The sequence below is a fragment of the Neofelis nebulosa genome, chromosome 2, assembly GCF_028018385.1.
Source record: "Neofelis nebulosa isolate mNeoNeb1 chromosome 2, mNeoNeb1.pri, whole genome shotgun sequence".
Classification (NCBI taxonomy): Eukaryota; Metazoa; Chordata; class Mammalia; order Carnivora; family Felidae; genus Neofelis; species Neofelis nebulosa.
Genome location: NC_080783.1, coordinates 43,196,770 through 43,221,047, shown reverse-complemented (window position 1 = coordinate 43,221,047; position 24,278 = coordinate 43,196,770). Strand labels below are relative to the sequence as shown.

The window sequence follows — 24,278 nt, the reverse complement described above, 5'->3', positions numbered from 1 at the left end:
TGCCGTCTTTGAATAAGCTGATTCCAGTACCTATCTTTGTTGACAGCTTGCCCTTATTAAACCATGCCCAAAGTGAGCCTTGCGGCTACTGACAATGGTCGATACCAAGGAGCTTAGGAGCCCCTCTGTGGCCTCAGCAGACCTGAATAATAGTCTCTCCACGGCTCCCCGGGAACCGGGAGCTGTTTTTTCCTTAGCCTCGGAATGACAATCACCAAAATCATTTATAAAGTGCAGCTGTACCTGATGCCGTATAAGGGACGATAAATGAAGTTAATACTATACCATCTGAGCGCTTGTAAAGTGATTCATAATTAAGCACAGTTGGGTGATATCGTTAGGCATCTGTCTTGGCAGCAGCATAGATTTCAGACTGGGGTGAAGCACCGATTCTGACATTCAGAAGTTACATAAACTTGCACAAGTCTTTTAATTTTGTGAACTTCAAAGGAAGAATAAATTCTAACACGAGTGAGAACTTAGGGCTGTTACGGACTCTGGAGATCCCCCCTCCCTCCATCTTACTCATTGGAGTAAATTAAATTGAAGAGTTTCAGCTGCAAAAAAAAAAAAAAAACAAAACAAACCAACGGTACCGTCCTAATAGGATTTGTGTGATTAAATGAGAGGGTGCTTGTGCTCAGCATGTGGTCGGGGCACAGCACTGCTGACCCCACGAGTACCTAGCCTGGCATTAAAGTGAGCTGGTAGAAATGTTGGCTCCCTCTCCCTGATGCTTGTGCCTTACTGCTTTGGACACTAAGAGTTGTAGCAAATAGTTGCATTGCCCAGTATGTATTTAATGAATCAACCTTACGGTGCAAAGTCTTGACAGGGATGAATGTCAAGTTATTTTGCTAAAAGTGTGGCTTCTTAATTGGGGCAGTTTGTGTGAAGAATTAAAAATAATTGTAGTTTCGAATACTGCAGGATGATGCGGTGGTTAAAACAAAAATAAGAAGGATGCATCTTAAGGATGTAATAATGTAATAATGTGAGTTACTGCCTGTTCTCTTTAGGAATGAGTTCCTGGCTGCACAAGTCTTTATGTGGATGCCCAGATCGGGCAGAATACAAAGGTCACAATGCCAGTGTCTTCGGAAACTTGCTCTGCAGTGTCACAGCCTTGGTTTTTAGAAAAAGATTCGTGGTTGCTATGGAACTGTTAATAATGATTGCTACCTGTACCTCGATCCCTCAGACTCCCAGTCTCCAACATAAAATCATTTAGACCTGGGCTGTAGGGCAGTAAACAAACTTTCAAGCAAGAATTAACTGGGCTTGGGCATTCGTGTCTTAATGCAGGAAATGACTTTCATTATAACCTTTACTTACACTAGGAGCTTGGCTATATTGAAGGAGCCCCTAGTCTCTTGATAGTGGACTCAAACGCACGAGCAGTGCCAAAACCAGGAGTATTTTGGGTTATCACACAATGCATGTGAAAAGTTTTTATTTTGTGCACAACTGGCCTCAGTGTGGGTCTTTTCACGTATAAGATGAAATTCAGCCATGTACTAGATGCCTAAGTGGAAAGAGGAAAATATTCCTGTTGGAATATATATGTCTGTATATTTTAAAAATAAAATCTTGTAGTAAAGTGACATCTTTGCTATATCTCTGTGAGATTTGTGATCCATGTAATAGACGCTTCTTACTCCTGAATTATATTTCTGAGATATGGATCTCAGTGCTTATTAATGCATAACCAATCTTTGGGGGAAAACTAATCCAGCTCTTGAGCTCCAGGCACATAAAGTTAGGGATGGGTTATTGGGTGGGTGGAAAGAAGACATATCGAATTTGGGGACTTTTTAGCCTCACCGGTATGCAAATAATTCAACAATAATTCAGAATAAATAGCTTCCATTTCCTCAACTGCTGCTTCCTCTAATCCCTATAGTATGTGTTTTCCAACAATGATCTGGCCTCATTCACTGCTTTATTGCTTAGAATCGTAATGCTTTGAATTTGGAACATAGAATAAACGTTTGTCAGTAAAATCTAAAAAGATTTAAGGATAGCTTTTCACTGACATGCAGATAGTTTATAGGAACAAACGGCAGCAGCATTTTTGGAAAGGAAATGTAAACATCACATTAGTCCTGGATCCCCCAACTCTGACTGCAAGAAGTGACAGTAACTTCATAAAGGTTAAACAGGCATGCTTAGGTCCCGGAGTGAAATTAAGTCTTCTACCCAGTCCACGGTTCTGCCGAAGACAAAGGTTTATCTGTGTGAATAAACTGAATGCACAGTTCAATAAATTCATGTTTGCAGGGCTACTTAAGGTATTATAAGATCTGGTACCAAACAATAAAAATGCAGATGGAACTATCAAATTTATCAAGCTGCCGCAATAAATTCAGATGCTCTCCAGAGCTGGCAAGGTGATGTCAAGAAAGTTAAACTTGAAGAACGAGACCTGGATTTCTAAATGAGATCAGGGGGAAAAGAAAGCAGAGTTAATAGGGGACATCAAGACCGAGACAATCGACATCACAGCTACGTTTGGAGGAGAGTTTACAAATCAATTCTTTCTGCTTGTTCTAAAATTGCTCTGCCGAAAAAACGGACATCGTTACACACTTTTCATGCTCTGGTTTATTTAGTCTTCTTTAACACAGCCATCGTTAGTTCAACAATCTAATGTTTGAGGTACATTACGGCAAATAGGGACACAGCTGTATAGGTTAGGCTATCAATACCTTGAGCCTGTTTTTCCTTTTAGGAAACAAAGCATTGTTTGTTAATACTGTCTTGGGTTACTTATATTTGTCAGGTTACTTATAGTGAGTGGTACACACTAAAGGTAGGGAATTTGTTCCCTGGCACAATTGCCTCTACACTATAATTTAGTCGTGTTCTCAAAACATTAGCATTCTGTAATCAAAAATAGAGAAAGCAATGTTTTAGTATAACATTAGACCGGAGTAAAAATTATCCCGGCCGAATAAGGGTGCACAGATACATAAACACTAGCATGCTTTTGGAAGAATCCTATTAATATTCTGTGAAATTAATATATAAATAAAATATGACCTAGAATGAAATTACCATCATATACAAAAGGAAAAACAACCCTTCCCTTCTCAAACCTGTTGCTTTTGACATCTTACACACCTACATTACATCATTTGGGGTGTAAAGGTCATTTTAAATTTGGAAAGCATGAAAGAGTCGTCTGATCGAACTCCCTACAAAAGCCAGTACATATTAATTTCAGAGATTTATGTTCGTTCCGGTGTTAAAGACACGGCATCCTTTTAAACCTCCTTGGTGAAAGATCTGTAATGTCTTTTATTTATTAAGCAAAATGCAGCTTTAACACAGTAAACTATATTTTTATATTATTTGAAAATATTAGGAGATAAAAATATTGTGAAGATATAACATGTTGTTCAAGGATATATGAAACTCTTTAGAATTGTTATTTAAGGAAAAGAGTACTTGAGTTAATACAGTAAATATTTTACTTCTAAGTGCATGGCTTTTCTAGGCCTTCATTCTCTTTGGCATTCCTTCCTTCCTGTTTCTCTTATTTTCCAACTTCTCCCTCTTAGTTGTCTTTTTCTGATAGTCCTGACTTTCCTAGATCTTACTTGATTAGCTGAATATTACAGTCTTTCAATGTTTTCATTTGAAGTTAAAACATTGGTTTCTATTAAGTGAATAAGCGACCAGACTGTCTCTTCTACCTCTTTTAAAAAGTGTGTGTTTTTTTCTTATAATATAAAGTAGGTATGTCCTTAGCTTAAATACATATGTATATTATATATCGCACACTTGAAATACAATAATTAGCTTCACAGAGTTCAGTGGAAATTCAACATAGCGCTGGTACACTATTTGGCAAGCCTATGGAATGACAAGAAATGAATCCCATCTCATGACTAGTATCTCAAGTAGCCTCTGGTTTTTCTAACTAAGCCAGATTGGTCAGCGTTTTGCAGCTGCCCCTTCTCTTCTTCCATGCCATCTTGGAGAAATTCTACAAAAATAGAACCGAAGAACAAGTTGGAAGCGACGCTCCTGACAGGTCGCCTTCATAGTAGATCTTGGTCCATCTGTGCGCTGCTCCTATGGAGTGAGTGAGGGCTGCTTGGACAACAACACGGTAGTGAGTGGGTAGTGCGGACATGTGTAGGGCTTTGTTTCCAGACTCTGGTTACCCGCCGGAACGGAAGCACAGGCCGGGCCCGGCAGGCCGCGCGTTTAGGCGGTCTGGTCCACCTGGAGCACGGCAGGCTGGCCCGGGCTTGCATCCGACTGCTCTGCATCCTCAGAGGTCAGCAGGTAGCCTCCCTCGTAGCGAATCTTCTGCGCTTGTTCCAGGGCCACCGACTCCTCCTCTTCATCTTCCACAATTGTCAAGTCGATGTTGCTATCCCTGCCCGAGTTACTCCCTCTGGAGGCCTCCCTCTCTGCATCCTCCTCCTTGCTCTTGCCTTCCACCAGGGCACCGGTGATGGACGCTTCAGAAAGACCCTCTGCAAATGAGCTCTCCTCGTGGTCATCTGGCATCTGCTCGCTGCTAGGCGTGTCTTCTGACTTGGTCTCATTTTCTGCAGGGCCTTCTCCCTCTCGGACTTTCTTCCGGCCAAAAGTGAGGGGAGAAACCTTGAAGGGGGAGCTTTTCCCTGAGGATATTTTCTGGTGATTGGAAGTGAGAGATTTCTTAATCTTCTCTCTCCTCTCTACAGACACGATCTTTGTCCCCAGCTTGTTCATTTTTTTCTCGATGTTCTGGCGAGAAAACGCTTTCTTGAGGCTATCTACTTTCCGGAGGCTGGATCTTTTTATTTTCTCTGCCCTGCTTTCTTCCATCTTTTCCTCTGCACTGTCTTCCAGGGTCTCCTCATCGTGGGGCAATTCATCATCTGATGAGAGGTCCACCGTGTGCAAGGTTTCCTCCAAGGACTTGTTTTCATCAGCAAGCTCCTCCTTCTCTTCCGCTGGGCTGGAAACTGGCTCTTTCACAAACACACTGGCAGGGATCTCATTTTCTTCCTGAAAAGATGGACAATGTAGATAGATTTCATGTTAATAACAGATGTTACAAACGGTCCTGAGCTGCTGTCATTTGCAGTGTGTATCTTTCTGGCACACGGGGATGACAGAAACCACACGTTTGTGGCTTCAGTTTTCTAGAATATGAAGAGTGAATTCTAAACTGGTCAAGTCATTCCCCCGAGGCTGGATAAGGGCAAGGGATGCTTATTGGGAATATTATGAGGGCAGATGACAAGGACTCTATCAGTGACGGGCAGGGGAGGAAGTGGGTTGTGGCTCTGACAGACCAGGAAGTTGCCTAGATAAAGGAGCTAAAGTAAGTTACTGTGAACCCAAGAGGCCTCTGTCTCCCATCTTCCTTTAAGGTCAGGTGGCTCTGCTCCTGTCAAAATCCCACTGGAGGTGGAGTTAGAAGATAAAAGATGGGGGCAAAGGAGAGAACTGGGAAGTCCTCAAGAGTCAGGCACCATGTAAAGCCTTGATCAGGTTTCCTCCCCCGCTAGGAATCAGAAGGAAAAGTGTGGTCAACCTTGGTATCTATTCAGAAGTGCACACTAATTTTTCTGATGACATGATTTTAGTGTAAGAGAAGGCAGGGCCAGCCTCACTGGGGGCTCACCCATGAAGCCCTGCAGTTCAGGATATCCTATGTGGGCATTAATAAGGACAGGACGCATACCATGGCCATTCTTAGAGGAGCAAGGGAGGTCTCTGAAGCAGCTTATCAAGGCTCTCTTGTTAAACAGGGCTTCCTTGGACAAGAATACTTAGATCCCCCACCTAGAGCTAAGAGTGAGGACAGAAGCTCAGGAATCTGTCCCTTTCCCTGCACTATTCCCAGCATACCTCTTCCCTCAGTTTGTGGACACAGAGGCAAAGGTCTGACCCTCTCTGTGTCTCAGGGAGCAGAGCCTGAGAACTTGCCTCCAGAGTTCAAGGGCAATGGTGTTCCACTTCTTCTAAGTGGGTGGATTTGCTTTCAGGTAGCTTGGGTCACACAGAACAGGAATCCCTTTTTTTTTTTCATTTTAATTTTTAATTTTTTTTACTGTGTATCTATTTTTGAGAGAGAGAGAGAGAGAATGTGAGCAGGGGAGGGGCAGAGACAGAGGGAGACACAGAATCCAAAGCAGGCTCCAGGCTCTGAGCTGTCAGAACAGAACCCCACGCGGGGCTCGAACTCATGAGCTGTGAGATCGTGACCTGAGCCAAAGTTGGACACTTAACTGACTGAGCCACCCAGGGGCCCAAGGAATCCCTTTCTTTTTTAAAATTTTTCTTTGAATATTGGAAAATGAGAGCTGGCCAGCAAGGTGTCTTCACATTTTCATCAAAAGAACCAGCACAGTGGAAAGAACGTGTAACAGAAGCCTGAGTCTCAGTCTTTACTGTACTGCTGAGTGCCTGTGTGGCTTTCAGCAAATTATTTGATCTCCTTGGGTCTCAGTTTCTCCCAAATATGAACAAGAGGACTTGACCTCGATTAGCAACTTTCAAACCACACTCCCAGGGACACTCGGGGTTCTGTAGGAATGCCAAGGTGGGCCAGGCTTCAGAGCCCCACTTCCTCCTTAGCTTCAACCTTACCAGATTATACAGTGGACTGCCCAGTAAATTCCCAGTTTGAAACATAACTGGATTTTGTGCATTTACAAGTCTGTCTGGGATCTAGACTTCAGGTGAGGTTCATGTTAACAGTAAGAATTTCCCTTCTTTTAATTGATTGAAAAGTCAGTGACATTGGGGTTAGGGTCAAACACATATTCTAAGAGTGTACCTGCATATTTCTTAACTTTTTGCCTACAGAAACTAAATGAACAAAGTTTTGATACAGAGAAACCTAGAAGTCCCTCTCCTTTTTTTTTTTTTTTAATTTTTTTTTTCAACGTTTTTTATTTATTTTTGGGACAGAGAGAGACAGAGCATGAACGGGGGAGGGGCAGAGAGAGAGGGAGACACAGAATCGGAAACAGGCTCCAGGCTCCGAGCCATCAGCCCAGAGCCTGACGCGGGGCTCGAACTCACGGACCGCGAGATCGTGACCTGGCTGAAGTCGGACGCTTAACCGACTGCGCCACCCAGGCGCCCCTAGAAGTCCCTCTCCTTATTAACCACTGAACGGAATAGTTACGCTATTCTGGAAAAAATACAGCCCCGTGTCTCCCTCTTTTGCACATACACTCATACCACAGTCCATTCCATAAATTGGTTAGAAACAAAGGATAACATCTTGGATAGAGGTTAATAGAAAATGTGGTTATATAGAACCTTTGTTAGAGTAAAGAAATCACAGATTCTGTTTCCCAAAGCCCTCTCCACAACCACCCATTTTTAATGTCATAAAGACGGTCAGGAACATAGTACGACGGACCAAGTAAAAAAAATCGGAAAGAAACATGGCATTCCCACGAGTCATTTATGACCTCGACTTTTCCAGAGAGCAACTTTCCCATGTTTCAAGTCTCAACTTGCCTCTATCTTGCTGGCACGTACTCCCCATGAGGGTGGCAATTTGGGTCTATTGTTCACTGTTGTGCCCCCGTCACAATAGTTCCTGGCAGCTCAACAGCTATTTATTGAATGAACACATGGTGGTTAAGGTGGCTTTCTAAGAAAGCCTTGAGAGAGTGGCCGGAATAGAAATTGCCCCTCCGCTGGGTAGGCCTGAGGACTACAAAAGAACGGGTTTTGCTCTTCTAAGGAAGTTCGGTGACTGCTGCTGCCACTGGGAAATGAGAACCGAGGCCTAAGGGACGCTGCGGTTTCCGTTTCTAAGGAAGGAGGTTATTCTCAGTGGATGAGCATTACTGACAGGGAGGCCGACTACAGCAACAGCTAAGGCCCTGATGCTTGGTCCAGAAGCAAAATTACTCCTGGGGTTTGACAAAAGGCTTGGGAGGGTTTGACAGGAGCTGCCTGCAGGAAAGGAAGAAACTAAGAACTCAGTGAAAAGTTAAGTCCTCAGTGAAGGAAGCAGAAATTCAGGGGAAACTACAAAAATAAGCCTTGGTTCCCAGAGAAAAGGTACAACTCGTATGCCTTAATCTCTCCGGGTAATCACAGGAATACCCTGCTAACGTCCCTTTCTTCAACCTTAACAAAAAGGTAGACATATTGACCGTGCTTCCGAAAGAATTCAGCAATCCTGCGTTTTTTTTCTTAAATGTAAAGTCTGTTATTACAAAAGCACAGCTACTGTTGAGCGGGAGACTCCTGTCCCTCTCTCTCGGCACATGTCCGTCAAGGACAGGTTTGAGGAGAGCGCGCTGTCAGGGGAGGCAGCGGCCTTGTGTGGTAGATACCACACGCGTGAGGGCAGCTGAGGGACGGTGGGAAACCACCGAACTCTTCTATCCAGCGCCTGGGACGTTTACACGAGGGCTCTCAACGCCGGCTATGAAAATAAACCCAGTGGGAACAGACACAATCCAGACGAGCTGGCTGTGTCTTTACAAAAGTGGGAACGAGTGAGATATCTCTTTTTTTGGCTAACTGCTTTATGCTTCTGCTGTCATTTTAATTGCTCGAGCAGTTCGTTGTGTTCTGTCTACTGGACAGCATCTATTTTGTGGCTGCTCATGGCATCCAGTCTGAGGGCAAGCCCCTTCCTGTCACACAGAAATGGTGGATGTCTAAGCACACGGAGGCCTTACCTTTCCTCTCTGTTTTTTTTGTTTGTTTGTTTTGTTTTTGTTTGTTTTAGAAGCAACAAAATACCGACACCCTTCAAAAATCTCCATTTTTGTTTCAACTGAACGTACGCGTCGTGCCGGGCTACAACGTAAGCGCTTTGCTGGCGGATATTCAACTGGCATGTCGTGGCGGTACGTCCTCTATACCAACACGGTCCACAGGCACCCAATCTGACCTGTGCACGTGCCCTGCTCAGTCCTCTCACACAGGCCTCATGGAAACACTTGAGACTTCACCTGTCTACGGGGAAAGGGACACTTCCGGCCGCTTCAGCCTCCTGTCGTAATGGTTCTGATCTGCTTTCTCTTACAGATTCCAATCTTGACAGCTCTTTCACAGGGGAGGATCAACTCTACGTCCTCCATTCTATCACCGCTTACCTGGGCTAGTGACTCATAGATCTGCTTAGGGCCTGTGACTCCCTAACAGGGCACCAAGAATCCCTCGTGGGCTGGCGCTGACTTCTGGGGCCCTTCTACCCGGCAGAGGCCCCCCCCAGAAGCAGCTGACAGTTTGCTCTACAGATTTATTTTCCAAAAGATACTCGGCCGCCACTGACACAGCTGCGCTGGGTTCTGACCTTTCACAAGAACCCTTAGGAGTTTTTCAAAGGAAGGGAGAATTAAACGGCACACTTCAAACCTATATGAATGATGTGCTTGCAGCGCTAAAGAGAAAAGGAAGGAAAGAACTCTCCAGAAGTGGCGTTTTTCCTTACACTTCAGCTTGTTTGCTATTTCTATTGATTCTCGTGAACTGGCTGTCCCAGTCGCGCATGTAGATACCAGCACAGAGAAGCCTGCCAACACGCTGAGCACTTCTTGTGTTGGAGTTCGCGGAAGCAAATCTTTGCACATATATAGATGCATACGCTTTAAAGGAGATTCTATGACTCGCGTTAGAAAAGGAAGCCGACCGTAAAAGCTTGACTAAGGGGAGAGAAGCCAGCAGTGTGTTCTTGGGTCACAGACTTATCATCCCTGTTGTTAGACGAAAAGAGCGAAGCCTGTCATAGACCCAGAGGGATGTGGTGGCATCCTGGAGGGATATGAGGACCATAAATTTGTGTCCATGGGATGCTTTATCCAATAATCTCTAAATACTAGTTATTAAAATGGAACTATGCCCACCTGACATTCTGATTTATAGGTCTCTTTTACACATTGATGGTTTTCTCCAATTTGTGTTTCTGAGGTATAGATTGCCAAGTGGATAAAGCCATTGATTAGAACTGCACCCCTAAGGCAGCTGTCGGTAGAATCAGCAAGTCATAAGAATAAAATGCATTAGTTATAATCCCTGAGCAGTCTTTCACATTGTGGAGGATTTAAAAGTTTCATTATTTTTCAGTGTTACCAAGGGTTCAATTCTTTTTTAAGATCACACCGGTTAGGTATTCTTTGCTACCCACAAAAAAAAAAAAAAAAAAAGCAAAAAAACACAAAACAAAAACCAAAACAAAACAAATCATTCTGAATTATTTAAAAGCTGACGCAGAAAACCCAGTAAGCATGAACTTTGCCATAGTGGGAATACAGTGTTTGTTTTTACTCATTTTACAGTTCAACTCTATAATTTCTATTATTAATAAAATGAAACCTTGCTAGTCACTTTCTCTGGGCGTCTGTTTCTTTGATATAAAATGAAGTTAAGCTAAATGATTATTAAGGTACTTTCCAGCTCCAAGATATTTGATTTTGTGATACTAATGTAAATCCCATGAACAATAACTAAAAAATCGTAGACGCGATCTCCTAAAGCACTAACACCAAACATGCTTTGTTTCGTACAAGGATTCAAACCACAGGACCTGAGCTGCACCGGACAATGCTTTTCACTCAATTCCAACAGACACAGATTTGCAAAACAAGGGAAGGGGCCACATTTACCTGGAAGGACTGCATCTGACAAACAGTCCAGTTTTTTAACAAATGAGAAAAAGTATGGATTCTTTTGAAGAAACAATAATCAGTTATTCACTTAACAGGCCCGAGGCTGCGCTGACATTCAATAAGTGTAAATAATAACAATAAGAGCAAGTATTTGGTCTTAGAAACTAAAAGGGCACTGGATAAGGAGCGCATCAAAACCGATATCCCATTATGGGAACATTAATCAATGGGACATGAACATGGTGAGTTGTCATATTAAGGTGTCTTTGATTTCCTATGTTGCCATTTCTTCTACGTCTGTAATAATTTAACAGTTTTCAGAGCAGTGGTTTTGGATAGAGAAAGTACAGTCTTTAAAAAAAAATCAACTTGAAAATAGTCTGAAGATGTTATACTTTTAGCACTGTTCTAAAATTCTGATCTCATTGAAGGAAGCCAAATGATGACTATTTGAACACATTTATAGGCCTGATTCTCTACGAATGTATCCACAGCAAATACCCAACTTCTACTCTTTTCACCCAATTTCACAATTTTATGTGGACGAAAGTGTAAGCTGTCCAGGAGGAGTCTCATTTCGTTCCCTGGATTTGAAGCCATTCCCACATCGCTTTTTCGGGATAATCATTACTAGAACCTTAAGGCATAAGTGGGCGCCACACCCTCAGGGCCAGTTAGCTGTGAAATGCTAGGCTCATGAATCAACAGAGAAAATTTCCTTTTAATGGTAAATGCACCGATTTTCTGTGTAAACTCTATTTTTAGTTAAAGATAGCCATGCTTATGGGCAAAGCAAGAGTCTTGTTAGTTTTTAGCATTTGCTTTTTGATCACCAACCCCTTTCAGTCTTATTTCATTTACACTGGGTCCTGTCACAGTATTTTGAGTTCAAACATTGATCTTAGGCTATCCTAAAAACTATATATAAAAAGAAAAGCTGCTAAGTTTAACAAGGATTTTACAATTTGCTTCATCACTCAAAGGGAGATGACTATTCTCGAGTTTTAGGTGCTAGTGGCTATAATTTGAAGTAACTGCTAAAGGTAGGAGGGGGCTTTAAAGCCACAACGACCTTGTAAGTTCAGCACACATTGAAATGCATAAATAACACATTTTAAATAGGACAAATTAAGGACAAAAGTTGGAATTAAAAATAAAATGCGAACGTTGAAGTGTCTAGTAGACAAACCAACCGAGCAACCAACAACCAAAAAGCACCTGCAGATTCTGGAGGACATGACAGGACCTTACAAACTGGAAACCTCATCTTCTAAACATGACAGTGCTACATCTGCCCAGGTGACAGATTTGCTTTCCTCACTTTCTTGTCTTAAAATTTTTCACATAGGGGCGCCTGGGTGGCTCAGTTGGTTCAGCGTCTGACTTCGGCTCAGGTCACGATCTCACGGTTCGTGGGTTCGAGCCCCGCATTTGGGGTCACTGCTATCAGCAGAGAGCCTGCTTCAGATCCTCGGTCCCCCTCTCTCTCTCTGTGCCCCTTCCCTATTTGCACTCTCGCTGTCTCTAAAAAATAAATACACATTAAAAACATAAAATTTTCACACCCATTTTTTTGTCTTGAATTAGAAAACCAATGAATTTAGAAGAGGAAAGTCTGGCATAGGATTCAAGGGGATTGAAAACAACAAATGACCTATGGAGTGGCAACTCGTGTATCCTCTGCCTTCTTACTCTCTCACCCACCCGCTCTCAGCCACACAGTAAAGCCTGCCACTAGAAGGGGCTATTTTGGGTAGGCCCTTTGGGCAGAGTCCTTTGCTCTCATGGTGTATCGGGGATATAATATTGATTTCGACATGGTAGTTGCCATATGACGTATGGCAGGGAATGGAAGAGAGTGTGTGTGTGCGTGCGCAGGTATGTAGCTTTTAATGAGTCCCATCTAAAAAGCATAGGCCTGGCTGTTGTCAGATCTCGAGTAGGGTGGGGTCAGTTTTCACTCAGCAGCCATGTTTCTAAATAAGCTAAAGTATAACCTTCACTGTGTAAATGCATATCAGATCCACCCAAGAATAGCTTCCATTCCTTGAGTTCTTACACCATGTAACTCACTAACCATTTTAAAGAGGTTATTGCATTTATTCCTCACCCTGTGAGAGATACAAAGGGAAAAGCATCCAAGTTTAAGAGCATGGAATCAATATGTGAGTTCAAATCCCCGCCTCACTGCTTGACGTTACTAAATAACTTCAAACAAGATATAGATACCTTCGAATTGCAGCCTCCTCGTCTGTAAGTTGAGGGCAAATGAGAGAATGCACAGAAGGATACTTAGAGCATGCAGGGCTTGCTAAAAGAGCTGACAAATGTTTTGCTCCTATTCATATCCTCAGTGTACAGATGAGAAAACAGAAGCTTGGAGAAGCTGCAAAATGTGCACAAGATCACATAGTTGGCAAGCGGTGAAACTAGCATTTGAACCAGTGTCTATGTGACAAAATAGATCTTCTCAACCCCAACCCCTCGACTGGAGCACTCTCCAGCACAAGTTAGTATTCCATCCACTGGCATGACTGCTACCCTGCGAGCCCCTACTTTAAGAGAAAGAACAACTCTCCATGAAGAGACTGCATCCACATTTGTTTTTGCAAAATAACCACCTTACGATGTCTTGAGAGTTGAGATTTCTAATATCCTTCAGGCTACGAAAGGACCTTACATGGCTTAAGAAAGCTCCAGTTCCTTGCCTTTAGGTCCTTGCTTCCTAACCTGCTCTTTAAAAAAAAAAAAAAAAAAAAAAAGGTCCTTGGGGGCGGCTTGTTAAGAGGCGCAGAATGGAGCCTGAATATGTTGCTTTGGATTCTCTTAGCTTCCACCTTGGTCTTGCGCACCCCTGTTTCACCTTTTACTCACTCTCTGGAGAATTCCGACCACTTCTGGCTGCAATTTCACACCTGTCGATCCAATGTGACAAAAGAGGAGACCGGGGTATGGCTCAACAGCAGCCTGAGTCTTTAAGTTCCCCACCTGTTGTTTTTTTCAAATGTCAGATTTACCATTCTCTTGAATTTTTACTCACATATCTCTTCCGTCCCTGCCTCCAACAACTACAGAACATCCGCGGCAAAATGAAACATAAACCGATCCCGACAAATTATGATCTTCCTCTACTAGATACTTCTTCCTCCCTTAACTGAGGATAGAGGACAAGAGATAATCTCCCTGATTCATACTGGAGGGAGGAAAATTTCCTTTGATGACTCAGATTTAAACATGTCTGCACATGTTTGGTTTTGTTTGGAGATCAGTATTTAATTTAGAAATGCCTTGAGAGCTGAGATTTCTAATATCTTTTAGGCTAATAAAGTAAAGGATCTTATATGGCTTAAGAAAGGCACAGTCACCGTATCTCTTTTCAGTTCATCTGGTGCATGAAAAGCTATTCCATTTGCATTAAAGGCTAAAAAATGTCTGGGCTGCAAAAGCCTGCAAGGTATAGGAGGACATCAGCTGCCTGAAGCTTTACATCAAGTGCAATTTGGGGAGGACAAAAAAACAGCCAGATGAGTCTTTCCTTTTAAGGAGGGAAAGAGGCTTAGGTTCTAACTTGGCGGAGCAGATTCATTTAGAAAAAAGAAGGCTCCCTCGGCTTAAATTCCAATTTCTAAATCTCCCTTGGGAGATGAAGGCTCTTCTTGTGTGCCTTTCACAATCAAACAGTTGGTTATAGCCTCTCCCCTCCATAGCTTTGAAATCCTCTCCTATTCACATGGTCACAAGGAGACAGCCCTGGGGCAGGCATGGCAATTGCTTCCTGGGCTCTGTGTTGGCTGCGTTCCATTGGGCGGAAGGACTTCCAGCCTTGGGCAGGGCTACCCTTGGATTCACAAATGCCCACCACTTGGCGGAACAACAGCCCCACGCAACCTCCCTGTCCCCAGATACCCTCTTGCTACATTAACTGCATCATTGATGCATTAAAAAAAATTAAGTGGCCTTTTTATTCTAAGGCAACCATCGGAAAGAGAAAATATTCGAGACTAGCCTTTGCAACTAAAACTGATAACACTGCTTTTATTTTACAGTTGTGGCTTCTCTGAGCAATAAGAAGCATACCTCGTGTATCTGTAAAGAGTTATGCTCTGTATTTTTAGTGCATTATTTGCCAGAAAATAACAAAGATTGCTTTGGTGACAAGAATCTTAAAGGAAGAGACTAGTTCAATTCTAATGCAATCAGTCTTCAATACTTGGTTAGCTTCTCACACATTCTCAGCCTTTAGACAAAGAGAGAAGCAGTCATGAATTTGAGTTCTTGATTAAAAAAAAAAATCAGATGATTAACTCTTTGTGGAAATGAGATAATCAACAGGCACTGAATTAATATGCCCTGTCCAGCTAACAGCTGCAGTCAGAGCCCCAAGTTCATAATGCAAGGAGACACATGAATTTGACTCGGGTGCACGCACCTGCTCACCATCCCAACCTGTATGGAGTGGGTCCAGGTGCTCCCTAACAAATGAGCCTGGCGTACTAACCTCTGGGGCAACTGCCTTGGGTTTAGGCTGCCGTGACCTGAGAAATTCCCACCCCCGGGTGCGGGGTCACACTACTGCTGAAGGCGGATGGGGACAACGCCTGGTGTGTGTGGGATCCCTGACAGGCAGGACAGATGTAGAAGTGGCTGTGAGAGCCAGGCTGACTGAGGCCACGAAGGCTGAGGAATCCCAGCTGGGCGGGAGGAGGAGGAGGAGGGGGCACTGACCTGGAAGATGAGCACTTTGAAATGGTTGCGCCTGAGGAGCTGGGCGTGGTTGTTCTCCAGCCGCTTCACCTGCGCGCTCTGCCTGTCCATGCGCTCCTTGACCGCGCGAGTGTGGGCGCTGACCTTGCGGGACTTCTCCAGCAGCTTGCTCACTGTGTTGCTGGTGGAGGCCTGGTATTTGGAGAGCTTGGTGAGGTCGTTCTGGATGCCCTTCACGGAGCCCTCTAGGCTGATCTGCCGCTGCTCCATATTGTGCTGGTTCTCCTGCACGGCATCCAGCATGTTCACCAGCTTGTCCAGGAGCGTGAGCACCGTGACGGCGTTCACCTGCGAGTTGTCCCGGATGGCCTCCTCCGTGCTCCCCAGGTTCAGGCTGGGGCTCGGCGTGGAAGAGGGCGCGAGGCTGGGGCTGGCTGGCTTCTCCTGCCACACGGCAGACCCCGGGTGCTGAAACTTCTCAGCTTGGGCGGCGTCCTCCCCCATGGCTGGACAGGTGGGAACGTTCTTCTCCGGCAAGAAGGACGGCAGCGAGCGGGCAGAAAGAGGCCTGCTGGCTTGAGCTCAGAGCACCGCTCTCCAGGACTGGCAGAGGTTCAGACAGGCAACAACTGGCTACACTGATCAGGGGAACTGCATTCCAGCTGCTCTTAAAAGCCCTACTCCACCCAGTGGGAGGCGAAGGTTACAGAACTGAGAACCACTCAGGGTTCAGAAGCAGGCGCACACTTCCTAACCGCGTTCTCCTCGGCACGGGGCACTTTCCTGCAGGTTTAGCTTTTCTTTCCTACTCTTCTATCCCTTTATGAAAGAAGTTCAAGGCCATGTTTCAATCATGACTTCATCTAGAGGCGGAGAAAAACATGCTAATTTGGCTCAGCTCCACAGCCTCCAATTGGCTAGAGCCAGTAAACTTTTCTCTGGCTGCTTTGCTACAGATGAAACACTGCTTCATGTGCGTGTGCGTGTGTGTGTGTGTGTGTGTGTGTGTGTGTGTGTTCCTGCATACAAGTTATTGTAACAGAAAGTATTGTTTGCACTTGCCCTAGAAGGACTGGTGGGCTGCAGAAGGAATGGTGTCCTATGGGGAGGGGCCAAGTTTAAAAGGTACTTGCAGACAAGCTTGCACTGTTAATTTTTAATTTTCAGGTGGATGGAAGTAACCCTGATAAGGGCAAGGAAAGTAGCCCAATTCTTATGACTCTTGTGGTTGGGGGTGCAAAATAAGTTGCAAGTGCCTGAACTTAAGGAATATTCAAATATGTCATGCTGTTACGGATGGTTATCATGTAGTAGAAGGTGAATTTTTGAATGACTAGGTTTTTTTAATTTTTTTTTAACGTTTTTATTTATTTTTGAGACAGAGACAGAGCATGAATGGGGGAGGGGCAGAGAGAGAGACACACACAGAATCGGAAGCAGGCTCCAGGCTCTGAGCCATCAGCCCAGAGCCCGACGCGGGGCTCGAACTCACAGACTGTGAGATCGTGACCTGAGCCGAAGTCGGACGCTTAACCGACTGAGCCACCCAGGCGCCCCTTGAATGACTAGTTTTTAAAACACAGAGTTTCTTTGGAGAAGTAAAATTGCAAAAGGAAAAACAAACAAACAAGCCAAAGTATGGTCTCTTTAAGAACCTACCATGCCAATTTGGTTTAGCTAATTCTGGATCTGCACTGAGAGATTTTCTCAAATACCTATCTGTGCAAGTCACTTATTGACACGTGCCCAGAAGTGCAACATCGGGCAGCTTGAGTTGGAGTTTCTGAAGTGCTTCTAATGTTTGACATTTCCAAATTCCTGTTCAGTCAAGTGGCGCACCTGTTCTGAAACATGGCCCTCCTCAGCTGAGCCCTTGGGACGTGGGGCTTATTTCCTAAAACGACTTTACATGCTTGAATTGGTTTTAAATGTATCCAGCCTTTGAAAGTGCTTTCAGCAGGAAGTTTGTAATAGGCCTTCTATGAACAGTTTTGAGAGGAACAAATGCCAGCTCATACTGGGTCAGGGATTGATAATGGAAAAGTGCTGTTCTTTGGTGGCAAAATCTACAGGTCAGCCAATCAATCGGCAGGTCATTTGTCATCACATTTATTGAATTTTTGAGTCCCCGCTATCTGCTTAGTTCTAGGTTTGATGAACTATCCAGGGGACATTAGTAAAGCATTCTCTAAGACTACATCTGCTAGTTAGGGAGATGAAGATATTTACAGAGACCCCAATTTCCTCAGATAATCGGTACCCCAAATCCACTTTTAAAATTGGGACAATAAGAGGCGCCTGCGTGGCTCAGTCGGTTAAGCGTCCGACTTCGGCTCAGGTCACGATCTCGCGGTCCGTGAGTTCGAGCCCCGCGTCGGGCTCTGGGCTGATGGCTCAGAGCCCGGAGCCTGCTTCCGATTCTGTGTCTCCCTCTCTCTCTGCCCCTCCCCCGCTCATGCTCTGTCCCTCTCTGTCTCAGAAATAAATAAACATTAAAAAAAAATTTTAAAAAAATGTTGACTTTGAGAAGCATGATTTTCTAACAAAATTATATGGTATCATGATACAATGTCCCTTCCCATTTGACTTCTGTGGACAAATATAAAAAGGGTCATTATTGCAAAAATATTTGAGGGCTTCATCAGTTTTCTGAGAGCCTCTCTTAAATTTTGACATTCAAAACACTCCCTTTTGAAGCGCTTATTGTTTCATCATCTGCATGGATTTTGTTTCTTCTTCTTTAAATGTGAACTATTTCCAGCTGCAGACTCTCGTTTGTCAGAAGAGTTGTCCATGATTCAGGGGTTTCTTTAACATTACCCTCATCAACTTCGGGATTTCTTACGTATTCTGAAAGATTTTCAGTTTCACATTATAATCACTTTGCCCTGATTTTGCATTGATTTGCATTGATTTTGCACTGCATTGTTAGACATGGTGTCATCAGTTAGATGAGTGGAGACACTAGACACATGAAGTTGAGGTGGGGAGAGGAGAGAGACTCCTTGTTAGATAGGAAGAAAGGTTTGCATGTGGGCTTACTTTTTTAAAAGTAATTTTGCATAACACAAGTAACATAACAGTTGTCTATTGCTATGTAACAAACCAGCCTGAAATTCAGTGGCTGAAAACGACAATTGACTTTTATGTCCTCGTGGTTCTGTGATTGATGTGGCAGGGCACAGTTAGAATGGGTCATCTGGTTAGACACACTCGTTCACCGGTAATGGATCCCAGGATGGTCTCAGTCACATGTCTGACTCCTTAGCTGGGTTGACTAGAATGCTGGGATTTCTCTCTCCTCCATCTTTCAGCCTCCAGGGACTCTCCCTCTAGTCTCTCTAGTAGGGAGGCCAAACTTGTTTACATGGTGCCTCAGGATTCCCAGGGAGTGGAAGCAAAATCTTCAGGACCTCTCAAGGCTAGGTTGTGGAACTCTTCCCTTGTCATTTCTACCGCATTCTATTGGTCCAAGTAGGTAGGTCACAGACCAAGCTCAGATTCAAGGAGATAGGAAATAGACACCCCCTCTCTATGAGAGGAGCAGCAGAGGCCCAGGATAAAGGCTAAGCCTCATGGGACAGATTGTTGTAGCCATCTTTGGAAACAGTCCACCTCAACAAGAATACATTCTTCTTTCAAAATTCTGTTATGAGTAAAGCTGAGGGCCCTTTCCATCACCATTTTCATCCCATTCGCTTTCACCTCTTATCAGAAGTAATCATCTTTATGGATTTGGAGTATATCTTTTGGAAATTATATTTATATGTGATCACAAGTGAATAGTTTTATGTTGTGATGTAATTTGCTTTCTCGTACAACTTTATAAGCAATGGCGACTATGAGGAGCTGTGTAATGGGGACCTGTCCTGTGCAAAATGGCATGGAAGTACATAATGACTTTGACACAAATTCTAAGGGCATCAAAAGTTTGTACAAGGGAAAAACAAAGGCAATAAAGGAAAGCACTGGTGATAGGTTAGAATTTGAGGTAACCCTGAGTAGCCACACTCACCGTTTAGTTGACCTAAGTTAAGTCCTATTTCTGTCTGGGAGAAAATAGTGACATTTAGCAATCAACTCTTGGAAGACATTTTTGAAAAATTAAGTCTACTCATTACATACTAATGTGTTCCTTAGAAATTAGGTATGAGACGTTAGCCTTGATAAAATGGAGGGGCGCGTGGATGGCTCAGTCAGTTAACCGTCAGACTCTTGATTTCTGCTCAGGTCATGATTTCATGGTTCCATTGGTGAGATTGAGCCCGTGTTGGGCTCAGCTCTGACAGTGCAGAGCCTGCTTGGGATTCTCTCTCTCCGCCCCTCCCCGACGTGAGTGCACACGCTCTCACTCTCAAAATAAATAAATAAACTTAAAAAAATAGACTTGATACAATGGCATATAGAAGTCTCCTAGAGGTATCTGAACATGTGAAAGGGACCTGTTTAAGAAGAATTGGTGTGACAGCAAATTAGGCAGGTAGACAAATATGGGGTATGGACATTAGGTTTGGTGCTGGAATTGGGTACTATGAGTCACAACAGGGTATGATTAGGGATCTAAATCCTCCAACTGACTCAGTAAGGTTTGGTTAATCTTTTAGCATAATCTCTGTGCCAGAGGCAGCTGAATGGCCTTCTTGGTTGGCCTTTTCCATTTAAACTCATATGGCCTTTTCCATTTAAACTCTTAAGGCCAAGAATCCTTCATTCTTGGTCTTACTACTGTGACAACCATAAGAGTCGAAGAATGATGATCCCACAGAAAAGAAAGCCCTTCTCCTCAATGGCTAAAGAATCAGAGAAGCTAAGCTGGCCACTCTGTATATCTTCTCCTTTGAACTCCATAGTGGTATTCAAAGCCTTTCAAAGGCTGAGTTGCCTCTTGAGCAGGAGGTTGTATGATTCTATTAACATGATGAGAAGAAAGAACCTGATGACATGTTGGTTTTTTTCTCAAGGAAAGAAGAGGGGAGAAGGAAAAGAAAAGAAAAGGAAGGTGTCTTCTAGGAGGAAGAGGAATATTTTCACCTTTTTATTCTTCTTGATGAAAACTCTTTCTACCACCTACCATATACTTGTGATGTCTCCTTTATGTGGGTAGCTCCTGGCTAAGAAGCAATTCTCCATTGATCTTTTATATTTATGAATGTCTTTTGAGCAGCTATACTGACAGTCTTTTGTTCTGGACTATATTTTCAAGAATGAAGAGTGAATAACCTTGGAAAACAGACATAGTAGCAGAGGATGGAGAAGGAGCAGAGGGTAAGATTATTTAATGTCCAGTATAATAAAGCAAGGGGTGGGCAGATTCTTGGGCAAAGGTCAGGCAGACTGTAGCTTTTTTTAAAAAGTTTACTTATTTTTGAGGGGGGGGTAGGAAGAGACAGAGTGCGAGAGGGGCAGGGGCAGATAGAGACACACACAGAATCCAAAGCAGGCTCCAGGCTCCGAGCTGTCAGCACAGAGCCTGATGCGGGGCTCGAACCCATGAGCAGTAAGATCATGACCTGAGCTGAAGTTGGATGCTCAGCTGACTGAGCCAGCCAGGTGCCCCAGATTGTAGCTTTTTATAAAAGATTGGAGTTTCCTAAACTTGAGGTTCTTCACATGGGCTACGAATCCATGACATGTGCAGGATCTACCGATGTGCCTCTCTGCATCACCCCCGTGTGACTTGAGGAGGGGAAGGAAAGGGAACTGATGCGAACATGACATTTATTTGCGTCCTGGGCCCTGAATAATAAAGTCTTTGTCTCTGAGCCAGGAGTCACGTACCTTCTGCCATGAGACTGTGGCAGGTTAACTTTTTTTTTGGGAAGGTGAATGATCATTTGACCATATCCGGCTTCCCTCTGCGCTGATCTTGTAGTGGGTGCAGATAAAAAACAAAGGTGTAGTTTGTAGAAGGCCTGCAGGTCCTTTTACCCTTTGCTGAGGCAATGGAGAGGAATTAAATGTTCACTTTCACTGGAAATATTAATGATGAAAAGCATAATTTTACATAACCCTAGTCTCTCCCAACGAAAGTCCCCGTGTAACCTATCAGTGATGTCGCTGGGAAATACAGCAACATATAAGGGAATCCTGTATAAATGAGTGATGAAGCCTAAATAATATATAACGTTGACATAAAAGGTAGATTCTACTTCACTCCCCTGAGCTGCCATTTAGGGAATGCCGCAAGTTTTGGAAATCCTGGAGGTTTTGCATTCTCAAGGCCTTCTCTGCCTCTTGGACTCCCATTTCCCAATGTGCCATTTCTGTATGACTCCATACCTGGCCGGTCATGAACCTCAGCCCTTCCCTCAGCATCACAGAACTTGCCTACACAAAGCATTCACGAGTGTAGTGAATGTTAATGCAACTTCAGGGTCCCTGTCAGGAGGATTCTGACATCGTATTGCTTCTTCTCTTCCCAGTTTTATGCCTTCCCGTCTTCTCCTTACCTCCACATTCTATTTCATGAAGGGAAATTTTACTCAAACACTGGCTTTTGGGTTTTACCCTTTACCTCAAAGAGGTATATTGTTATTATCATAAAAAATAGTTTCCTACCTTCCTGAGAAGAATTCTGGTGCCAGTTAAGATAACCAAACTTTTTTTCCCCATCTTGTTTTGTTGTCAAGGTCAGAGGCAGGGGGATGCCTTAACACATTGTTTATTCATCATTCATTCATCCAATCGACAAATATTACTGAGTAGCAGGTAGGTACGAAGAATATAACAGCAAACAAGAGACAAGTCTCTGTTTATATGGTGCTTATGCTCTGAGGGGGGAGTGGAGACAGGTGATAAAAATTCAGGGTAATGTCAGACAGTGGTAAGTACTATGATGAAAAATAAAGCAGAATAAGGGACCAGAGGGTGACAAGGGCACTACCTTAGATAGCGTGGTCAAGAAAGTCTTTGTTACAGGGTCATTCGAGCAGAGATATGTTGCGGGAATCCAGGTGAGAGGAGAGAGCCTTCTTCTGTGTAATGTGCCATTACATCAGTGGATGTAAGCAGAAGTGATATGGGCCATTTCCAAATGCTGCCCTTCGGAGGATTGGACGTGTGCTTCACTGATCCTTACCCCTCTTCCCCCCCGCCCCGTACTTTACTTAGGAGGTGACAAAATTGACTTGGGGGCAGAAATGGAAATGAATGTATTGAGAATGGAAGATGGCAGCTCGTCTTGCTCTTTCTTGCTCTCTCATAGCTCTCCCCCTCCCTCTCTCCTTCTCTCTCTCTCTGCCCCTGTGCAGCTGATTGGCTTGCGAACAGAATAACGGTCAAGAGCGTGGACACTCAGACCACACCTCCCAGGCTCAAATTCCACCAAGGTTCTGTGACTTTGGCCAAATCACGTTTCCTTCCTAGGCCTCAAGTTTTTATTATAAAATGCAAATAATAATAATTCTTATCTTAATTGTTGTAGGTTCTTATAAGGATTAAATAAGTTCACATTTGCGAACTGCTTGGACCAGTGCCTGTAATATGGTAAGCAACGTATGTGTGAAATATATGCATCGAATAAGTAAAAACTCTTAATGTAACAGTCTAGTTTCGCCTTGTGGCTTCGAAGATGTGATTTCATTTTTGTTTCCAAAAATATGTTCATGTTTTGTGTTGCAAATGCCATATTCAAAATTCAAAATATTCCAAATTAATACTTGCTCTGGGCCCCTTTCTGACTTGCTCATTCACAGAGCGCTTTGTGGTACGTCCAAAGGAAGTACGTGCGGGTGCCCCAGCCTTCCCCACAGAACAATGGACTGATTACTTCAAGTGAGTTGCTACACGCTCAGCACAGACTCAGACAACACAAGAAAATATCTATCAAGGTTTTTTATCATGGAGAAGTTCAGCGTTTGGGGAAAAGCAAGATTTACGCACAAGAAGCGAGTGGAAGACAATACGAGGCAAATGCCTAATGCAGCAATGAAGTTGTCCCTTCTCAATCTCAGGAAACCCCTTAACCTCACAAAACCTTAGCGTTTGCTTTTCTCATTACAGAGCCCTAAAGCAAACAGGAACTGAGGCAAAGAGATTTAAATTAGAAGAGTAACTTAGTAATAATAATGCTTGTAGTACAGAGCTTTTCATGTATGTTGTCTCAAGGTACTGTAAGACCTTGAAAAACAATGCTTAAAGGAAGTGGGCAGGGGTTCCACTATTTTTTTTCTGACCTAACTGATATTTGGGGAGGCCCAGTGCTAGGGACAGAACTGTGAGGTGAACAGATTTATGTGACACTCTTCCTTCCTCAACTAGATAGATCACCTCCTCCTCCTCCATTTCCCTCTCTTCCTTCCTGCTGCAGTTAGTGGGATCTTAATTTTCACCCCCACCCCCACCCCCGCCTCCCCGCCTGTGAAGGGAATCCTGGAGGTTCTGGTCCTCACCTGTTTCAGGGTTTAATAGGGCTTATTTTTCAGTGAGTTGAAGTCGATTTTGTGAATTTGTTTCTTGAAGCATTATGACCAAGAGACATTAAGAAGTCATACAATTTTGTTCTCTGTTCAGCAAACAAACAAAAACCGAGGACAAAAACAAAAACTTCTTACCCTGCCGTAAAAGGAAGTTATATTAATTTGAGAGCTGTAAAGAAGGAAATTCCAAAACCATTTTGGTAACCAAGTCTGGTATTTGTCAGGAAACTCTTTTTCATAGATAATGTAAATCCCTGTCGTAGAAATATAAAACCATTTCCTCTCATTCCGTTCTATTTTTTGAGTTAATGAACATCAACATAATGGATTTCTACAAATTACCTATTAATCATAGTTTTGTAATTTCTACACGTTCACGTTAAAATTTAGGAGCCCGGATTAAATTGAGGCTATTTCTATATAGCACCCATTGGTAAAAATGCTTTTTCTCAAAAATAGTTTGGCAATGCAACATGTCTTAGCACTAAAATATTTTTACAGATGAAAGGTGGTAGAAATAAGTACTTGCCTGGTGGTTCAACCCTCGGAAAGTGCTCGA

The 24,278-nt window shown here is 43.4% G+C and overlaps 1 protein-coding gene and 2 long non-coding RNA genes across 3 annotated transcripts; 2 read left to right on the top strand and 1 right to left on the bottom strand.

Annotated features, from left to right (window-relative positions):
- Positions 1-2,588: 2,588 nt before the first annotated feature.
- Positions 2,589-16,129, bottom strand: CAVIN2 (caveolae associated protein 2). The gene is made up of 2 exons (XM_058710815.1): positions 15,324-16,129; positions 2,589-5,010 (listed from the first exon to the last, which is right to left on the bottom strand). The coding sequence occupies exons 1-2, from the start codon at positions 15,804-15,806 to the stop codon at positions 4,216-4,218; spliced, it is 1,278 nt and encodes a 425-aa protein (XP_058566798.1). The 5' UTR covers positions 15,807-16,129; the 3' UTR covers positions 2,589-4,215.
- On the top strand, positions 8,257-10,306 carry LOC131501100 (uncharacterized). Its single transcript, XR_009256632.1, has 3 exons — positions 8,257-8,480; positions 8,717-8,837; positions 9,019-10,306. It is a non-coding gene; the product is annotated as an uncharacterized LOC131501100 (long non-coding RNA).
- Positions 16,130-22,721: 6,592 nt separating the features above from the next.
- On the top strand, positions 22,722-24,005 carry LOC131501089 (uncharacterized). Its single transcript, XR_009256631.1, has 2 exons — positions 22,722-22,787; positions 22,997-24,005. It is a non-coding gene; the product is annotated as an uncharacterized LOC131501089 (long non-coding RNA).
- The last annotated feature ends 273 nt before the right edge of the window (positions 24,006-24,278 follow it).

Bases quoted from the DNA above. Each gene is read 5' to 3' on its own strand.
- CAVIN2 (XM_058710815.1), bottom strand. From the start codon at position 15,806: ATGGGGGAGGACGCCGCCCAAGCTGAGAAGTTTCAGCACCCGGGGTCT. The intron at 5,011-15,323 runs GTCAGTGCCCCC...CCATCTTTTCAG, and splicing joins TCAAAGTGCTCATCTTCCAG to GAAGAAAATGAGATCCCTGC.